General features: G+C 36.0%; 1 protein-coding gene across 1 annotated transcript in view; it reads left to right on the top strand.

Moving 5' to 3' along the window:
* Nucleotides 1-8,904, top strand: part of LOC107721987 (caskin-2-like) — a 70,505-nt gene that overhangs the window by 21,103 nt on the left and 40,498 nt on the right. Inside the window, exons 4-7 of the mRNA XM_016530216.1 lie at nucleotides 2,458-2,555; nucleotides 3,637-3,782; nucleotides 5,109-5,204; nucleotides 7,005-7,117. Of these exons, the coding sequence (XP_016385702.1) occupies nucleotides 2,458-2,555; nucleotides 3,637-3,782; nucleotides 5,109-5,204; nucleotides 7,005-7,117 (453 nt within the window). The remainder of the gene's footprint in view (nucleotides 1-2,457; nucleotides 2,556-3,636; nucleotides 3,783-5,108; nucleotides 5,205-7,004; nucleotides 7,118-8,904) is intronic.

The raw sequence follows: 8,904 nt of genomic DNA, 5'->3' as shown, positions 1-8,904 counted from the left end.
ATTTTTAATGCACTTTTATAAAAACAACAACTCAGAGACCAACAAATCTGAGCGTCATGCATAACTGACAAAGTCCTATTATGTGATGCATATTTTGTGTAGCTGGCACTATTGACCAGCATTGGCGGGCAGTATAGTAGCCTTTATGCATGTGTTTTAGGTTCATTTTTGTAAGATTTTTGGAAGGTGGAGAGACAAATCTGTACTTATTTCTGAAAGTATTGATGATAGTGATATGAGTGCATCAGAAAATCAGGTTGTAGTAATAAAACAAGTTGTTGAGGACCAAGGAGGATAGAAGCAATGAGGGTGAGGGCAGTGATGAAGAATAGGTCGTTGTGGAAGTCAGGCATTTGGGTGCATTATTGGGGGGAAGAGGGGAGACACACACAGCTTTGCGTTCAGACAGTTTCATTTCGCTCCCATCAAGTTAAAAACACAAATAAATACACAGCAATTTGCAGTGCACTCTGCATCGAAAAAATATATATGAACGCGCTGTTGCACCTCTGATAACTTTTTAGGCTTATTCTGCTGTGTTTATATAAGCCTTTAGATGGCTTGTGTCTCCGAGCTGTAAAAACGGTTACACTCACTAAGTGAATGATGAAACGCAATGTTAAAGTTGTTTTAATGCTTTTGAAACACTAAGGGTACTTTCACACCTGAAGATCGATTGCTTTGTTGCGAAACAGAGATTAAAATTATTACAATGTTGCTTTTTATTCTTGGTGCGGTTCGCTTTCACACGGCAAAGTTTCTAAACGGACCAAATTTGTTAAAACAAGTTAAGCGCGAGTAAACTGTTCTCTCATTGGTCAAAGTTCCATGGTTTATTTTCCGGGATTGCACTTAGCTGTCATGCATGTTATCCGTCAGACAATTTGCCCAAAATTTACCCTAATGGGACAACATCAGTTATAAATGACGGATCCCTAAAAAAAAGGTCAAAGGTCAGATGAAGAAAACAAATTTTGGAAAATGATTTTACTCCTAAATATATGTAAAATATAAAGTCAATTATTTTTTACACTGTAAATTCACAATTAGTCCTATAGAGGGTTAAAACACTTGAAATTTCCATCGTATATTGACCACTGAAGAAGTAATGTCCTCCGTTTCATTTCATCAATCCGTTCACTGTACTCTGTGCTCTGTTTAGGCCCTGATTCTCCTGTATTTTAGGTGTTTTTGGTAAAATGAGGCTATGACAAGTGCACTGTAAAATGCATGAATGTCTCATCCATCATTTAACTCAAGTCAGAGGGATTTTGTGGTGATGTTGAGTCACGCTTATGGACTGGAAAGGAATTTCTCTAAACTGATCCTTCAAACTATTAAATAAATACTGAGCAACTTCAGTTGAAGCATCATTGAACCTGTCCACGTTGACACAGAATGACATTATAGTACAAAGTAAAAGCTAGCTGCTAGTGAAACAGGGACGTTTCCTCTCTGAGACAAGTATGTCTAAAGAAATCTTGGTATTCTCTTCCTGTGATACATTTTTAATACAAATTATATATTTATCTATCTCAGACAGAAGTGCTTTGTTGGGATTTGCACAGTTCCGCCAGATTCCCGGAAACTGAGACTGCAAGGAAAAGTCAGCTTCATCTAGGGAGCTAATTATATACTTATTAGCTGCACTGACACAGTTTAATAGCCGTTCCTAGAACTGAGTGTGATGATTGTTAAAAGTTTGCCAACTACACAACCACATATTGTCCCATCGATTAGTAACTGCTAAGTATACTTGTCATCACAGATTTGAGAAATGATAACCCTGTAATTCAGCTCTTTCACTTACAATAACAATCCCTTCAATATATCATATATCTCTAGATCTGTCTCGAACAGCACACTATTTATTACATTTATTTAAACCAAGACTTATATACATACGGAGAAGATGTAGCTTTAGTAGGCCTAATCCACATTGGTTGAGTTCAATCCTTTTAAATTATGTTGAAAAATGTTCTTTTATTCATTTTTCAGTCGTCTGTTCCCTCAAACACATGCATATTTTAGGAGCTGGACCATCCCCAGTCATAAAGTGGCTGTGAAAGCAGAGATCTATCTGCTAATTGGGCAGTGCGCTCTAGCTGTGCCGTCAGAACTGATTGCAGTGTTGTGCTCAATTGAACTCTGTGACAGAAACAGTACCAGACCGGCCACACATTTTCCTCCTTCACACCAGATGGATAATTTTTTCTGCTAAATGATATGCATATTTGTCATGTTCTGTTTGTAAAATCAATTAATGTCTTTTCTAACATATTGATTCAGTATGGCTCATCAGGGCATAAAAATACATAATATTTTTCAGTTTGTTACTTTTGTTACTTACATCGGAAGAGTTACTGTTTGCCAAATGCTTTGTGAATTTAACCAAAAAGCATATTAGAGGTCTAAATACTGTAGCTTTTAAAATTTTACTGTTTCTCTGTTCTACAGTTTTTCAGCACTTCATCATGCGGCTCTCACTGGCACTACTGACCTCTTGTCTCTGCTGTTGGAGGCACAGGCCACCGTGGACATCAAAGACAGCAATGGTGAGACACTTTGCCATTTTTATCCTCTAGCCAATGAGTTTGTAAAAATTTAGAATGTATTTCCTTACTTTTGTTTAATTGTTTTTTAAAGAACCTTTTTGTTTTCTGGTTATGTCATATTGACATAAAGGAAAAAATATAAACATTGATGAAAAAAAAAAAGTGACCCTGGACCACAAAACCAGTCTTAAGTCGCTGGGGTATATTTGTAGCAATAGCCAAAAAATACATTCTATAGGTCAAAATTACAGATTTTTCTTGCCAAAAATCATTAGTTTTTCGAAAAATTGACCCTTATGACTGGCCTTGTGGTCCAGGGTCACAAATTGCAAAAATATGTTTTGGCGCATAAGACCAGTATGAAGTGATCATGGTCCTAAGTGGTCTAATATAGGCTTCCATATTATTTTCTTTAATCTTTTCCAAAGAATTAACAAAAACATTAATACAACCTCAAAACTATACAATTGCAACTGCATTTTTTTTTGTTTTTTTTTTGCCAAAAATATTACTAATAAATAAATTGCTTTTTTAAACATAATATCCAGAAAATATATGAAAACAACAAACATAGGATATTGATCTCTGTTATGTTCGTGTTCTGTACATGTAATATTGTGAAAGTTTTGAATTAATTTAGAGATTTTGCCATTTGCTCACCCTTATGCCATTCCAAACTCGTTCTGTGAATGGTGACCACAAATGTTCCTGTCACTAACCACTTTCACCATACGGGAAAGGGCAACTTGGACATTCTGCTAAACATCTTAGTTTGTATTCTATGACAGAAACAAGTCTTTGAGTCAAGATCTCTTTAATGTACCATCAAAACAAATTGGATAAGTATTGAAAGCCTATAAACATATTTATACAAATAGCAATTTATTCAAACTTCAAATACTCCAAGACAATTAGAGACATACATGAATTGTGTTGCGCATAGACAGAACATAGGTAGTCATGATTTTTCCCATTTCAACAGAACAAATGATTGCACCACCAGAGAAAGAAAGCACAGTTTTTTTCCTGTCTAAAAGAACAAGTAGCTGTGAAAATAATGATTTTCTGCTCACTGTTGTAGGTATGCGTCCATTGCACTATGCTGCCTGGCAGGGGAAGGCTGACTCTGTACTTATGCTGCTGAGAGCCGGAGCTTCTGTGAATGGGGCTTCACAAGATGGACAGATCCCTCTCCACCTGGCTGCACATTACGGACACTATGAGGTGGTATGTAGCACACTGCTCCTCCACTATTGACCAATTTGTGGCAGTCTATCCTAACAAAAGGGAGAATGTCCTAACAAAAGGGAGAATGTTGTCAAGAGTCAAATAGGTTTCAGACTTTCACCTACATCATGGCCTATTGTACCAAAGTTGGTTTGGTTGACGGGTATGGTGGGGACTTGATGTACTGATGTAGTCCGGGCTGCTTAAAGTGAATTCCATCCAAAGAATGACACTTTTTAAAACGGTCATAGAAGTACCCTAGCAATGTAGCAAATATATTGTATTCCTATTACAAACTATGGATTTGCATTTGTTATACTGCATCTAGTGATGTCCCGAAATAATTTTCTTTACCGAAATCGAAAAAAGTTTTGTATTTAAATTGCAAAGCAGTTTTTTTTAAAATATGCTTTTTAATGATAGAATTGTTTCTATTCCAATTTGCTCTTGAAATATAAAAATTCAAACGGTGCCTGTAATAAAAACTTGTTTTCATGACAGATTCAAACTTGCATGAAAAATGAAGACAACAGGTTAAGCAAAAATATAACACATTTTTAATATAGTGCATAAATCTAACAAAATGCTCATCTATAGAATTATTTTTTCTAGCTGACTAATATGAACATTGAATGGCTTTCCTGAGGTAATTGTAAAGCAAGGGCCATTGACCTGAAACTGCAAATTCATTTTCGGCAGATTATTATTAGTAGTATGTTCAAAATAAATGAGCAAAAAGGCTGAATGCAGCACTTTGCTCGTGACTTAGGAATGTGCTGTGACTCAAACCAAAATATAGCTTTTGAGGCTGTTTACAGATCTCTGGCAGCTAGATAAAAAGGATACATACTGTCTTATGTTTTCTAAAGGAAAAGGAAGGAAAATGTAAGACATGTCGTTGCACGCTCGAGGCAGAAAAGAGGTCCCCAGCAAAGATAGCATTACTTTGCAGGTCCAGGGCTTTGTTTAAAACAATGCATTTTTTAGTTAACCTCGCTGTGTATATGATACCTCTCAGAACCAGGTTAGATTGACCAGTTGTTTGGCTTGAAATGCAGAGTATTCTCTTTCCAAATATCCTACCTTTTCTCACAAAACATGTTGCAGGATATAATGTGTGCCATAAAAAGCAATAATTTACAAAGAATCAACAGTATTTCTTTCCCTCTCAGTCCTTGACCTTTTTGCATGCTATTTCAGCTTTTCATATATGGGTAGACTAAAACTGATATTGTCTTCTATTGTGTAATCCCAGAAACCTTATGTAGCCAGACGCAGCTCCTCTGCCCTCTCACGGTATCTCTGCGTTTCTGTGTGTCCCCTCAGTCTGAAATGCTACTACAACACCAGTCCAACCCCTGTGCTGTCAACAAGGCAAAGAAGACCCCTCTGGACCTGGCCTGTGAGTTTGGCAGACTCAAGGTGAGCCGAGAGTGTCATTACAGTACATCTGTTGTGACGTCGTAACTTGGCCTGCCACTATATCTTCTCAGTGCTATTAATATGTGCTTGAATTGTGAGTCTCAAAAAAACATTTATTAGACATGCCAATGTGGCGCAGCAAAAATAGAAAGATACTGACTACATCAAACAGAATGAACTTTTGTTAATGAGTTAAAGGCTTTTTCTCATGCTATATTAATAATAAAATAAAAATGGTGAAAAGTGAAAATGGTGGATTTAATCATAACTAAGGCAGAATATTCAGTTTGCATTTTTAAAAACAAGACCAACAAACAGAAATACAATTTTAATGACATTTAAATTTTAATGACAAGGAAATAAGCTTGTGGGTCATAAATTGTCTCCACACATCCATTTGTGTTCGACTAGATAAAAGTTTTGTTGTTAATAAAAATGATTTTATTTTGTTTTATGTCTATATATATATATATATATATATCACTCAGATATAGCAAAATTTCTAGTTACAATGAAACGGTGAGTGACATTGAATTAAATGTGAAATTTTAAAGTTATAAAACTGAAGTAGTATTTTCTTGAAAAACAAACTCCAGTAATCTTTAAAATAATCTGCAAGAAGTTTTATTTATCTTTTAATTTCGAAAAATCATTTTTTACATTTTATCTTTGCCATCATCTAAAAGATTACTTTTTTAAAAAGATAATATTTCAAAACAGTAATTATATAATATTGTCGAATGTAATCTTTTGCGAATCTCAAAATGAATATCCATTTTACAAACTGTACATTACAATTTAGTGATGCCTAAATTCATTTAAAATGATTGGGTTTAGTTTTTAGTGTCATATTTTAAATTTTTGACAAAATAGTATAGAATTTATTGAGCATTTGAGAGTTATCGGCCATAACATTTAAATAATCATCAGCTTATGCATCAGCCAGCATTTTAATATTGATATTTATTTCATTTAACAATATGTGTGTACAATAGTACAATATAACCAGAGGGTAAAACTGTATTTTCCAGCAGACATGAGATGACATGGGTGCAGTGGAATTGTTCAGCTATTGGTATTTTTGCATCAATATAGTTAGGGCTTATCTGATTTAAAATAGCTGTGCCCTTTATAACATCTATCTGAGTTATCCCAGTCTCAATGCAATCTCATTCAGTAGTACGGAATATATTTCCAAACTGCAATAAGCATAATTATAATTATAAGCAGGATTTCATGACATAGCAGAGCTTGAACAAGATTTGTTTATTTTGGCATAGACTGTATTAACGCATTCAGTGGCAAAGGATATCGGTAAGCTCATACAAACTGCCTGCACAAGCCACAAGCTGGACAAATGGAGATGAAAGGCTTTAAAAGATGGCTTTCCTGATGACAGTTTTGTTGAGAGATCTTTAATTAACCTTAAACTAAATTTACCAGGGTGAACTATTTCTATTTAATCTTTCGCCCAAGTCATTTGGAATTATAGAATGCAAATGCTGCAGAGAGTCGGGCTGATGGAATGAGTCTAATTTAGCAGCACACCAGCGAGTCAGTTGCTGGGCTGCTGGAGGATTCTGCCCCAGCTGGAAACTGAATTCCATTTGACAGATTCTCAATGCCAGGGAGTACAAAGTCATATGCCTGGGCTGACAACTCAGGCCGGTTGCGTTCTTGTATTTTAAATTGGCAGTGACATCTTGTTTAGGCATTAGTAGGCAAAACTGGAGCACTTTCTGGCTGAAGGTGCTCTAGTTTTGGATCGCTTCCTCACTGTTTCTTAATTCTATCCTCCAGGTGACCCAGCTGTTGTTGAGCAGTAACATGGTGGTAGCTCTCTTAGAGGGGAACGGCAGGGATAACACCCCACTGCATCTTGCTGCCCGCAACGGTCATAAGGACATCATCAGGTCTGCTTCTCACTAAACCCTTACTTTTAGATCCTGTTGTGTTTTCCTACATCTTCCTTTCAGTCTACAGTGGTGTGAAAAAGTGTTGGCCCCCTTCCTGATTTCTTATTACTCAGGTGTGATAAACCGCAGTTTTAAGAGGGGGGCAAACACTTCTTCACACAGGGTCATGTAGTTTTGGATTTTGTTTTCCCTTAATAATAAAAACCTTCATTTAAAAACTGCATGTTGTGTTCACTTGTGTTATCTTTTACTAATATTTAAATTTGTTTGATGATCTGAAACATTAAAGTGTGACAAACATGCAAAAAAATAAGAAATCAGGAAGGGGGCCAACACTTTTTCACACCACTGTAAATGTTTGCTTTTCAAACTGATGTCATAGTTTCAGAGGAGAGGAACAGTAAGTCTGTTTAAAAACCTACTACTGACATTCTTAACCATCATGGAACCTCGTAAATGGATAATTTGGAACCGTTACAAAGACAGTAAGTCCCTGTTCCATACCAAGAGCTACAACAGAGTTTGATGTTAGCATGTTGCTAATCTAATAGCTTGATAATCTAATAGGTATAAAAAAATACATTGTGCGCATAAACATTGGGTAAAATATCCAGTTTTTAATCCCACCAGATTTATTCAATTTTGACTGTTTTTGATCAGTTTTATCATTTATTTTCAGTGTTAAGTGGTAAACAAGTATATTTATAATTATTGTTTTTTATTGTTTATTTGTTTATTTATGATAAAAATGTCTATTGTATTCTAAGTTAAATTAAATAAGCATTGTAATTATGTTATTATTAAAGGGGTCATGAACTGGCTTTTTTATTATTTTATACTGTTATCTGAGGTCCACTTATGACGTTCGCGTGGTTTTTACATTCAAAAACATAAAAAAATCAATAAGTAATAGGCTATTTTCTACCCTGGTTTTGAGGCCGGCTCGAGAAACGCTTGGGTTTTTATGGGCGTGCCGCATTGAAGACTTTGAAGTAAACGCCCACTGCTATGATTGGATAACAGTTTTGCATAATAAACTAACTTTGTGTGTCTGTTTGACAAGCTACGTCCTTCATAGTTGGAGCCTTCTGTGACTTTGATTAGACATGTACACATAAAATTAGGACATATCAAGCGATCTCTAACAAAGCAATAGTGACACATAGTACAAATATTTTTTACTCACATAAGTGTGCTACATTCCTGTCGGATCCAATATAGACGGCACGGCATTGCTTTTTAATCTCAGTCTCTCTGCAAATCCATCATCGACCTGAATCCGCGGCGAAATGAAGCGAACAAACACTCAATGTATTACTCACGTGAGCTGAAACTTCATTAAAAGTTCAACCACGCATTCCTAATATTTGAATCCGAAGGAAGGTTATGCAGCGACTGTGTTCTTCCACAACCAGGCACTGCACAATATTTTGCGATCTTCAACGGCATGTTTATTTCTTGGTTGCTCGATTCGGTTTAGCGCCACTTATGTTATTTTCCTACGAAGTCATGCGCGAATCAGTGGGCGGGGCTACAGAATTAGGCGTTGATATTCTTCTCTGGAGGCGGTGTTTTAACCTATCTATTACGTCATAGGTAGGCACATTCCAGGATCTGGCGTTCGCTCGGCCTGGTGTCAATAAAAGCTTTGATTTCAGTAACAAGGACGTTTTCAGTTCTGAAACTTACAGGGTATTCTTTTAGTACGATGACCTGTTACTAGGTTTGGGCGATGTCTACCAAATTGGCATCGGACGATGTCTACAGTGAAACATCTTGATGGA

Source organism: Sinocyclocheilus rhinocerous, unplaced genomic scaffold (assembly GCF_001515625.1).
Source record: "Sinocyclocheilus rhinocerous isolate Xijiao unplaced genomic scaffold, SAMN03320098_v1.1 scaffold1385, whole genome shotgun sequence".
In the NCBI taxonomy this organism is placed as follows: Eukaryota; Metazoa; Chordata; class Actinopteri; order Cypriniformes; family Cyprinidae; genus Sinocyclocheilus; species Sinocyclocheilus rhinocerous.
The sequence above is the reverse complement of the archived record's forward strand: the minus strand, read 5'-3'. Positions and strand labels throughout refer to the sequence as shown.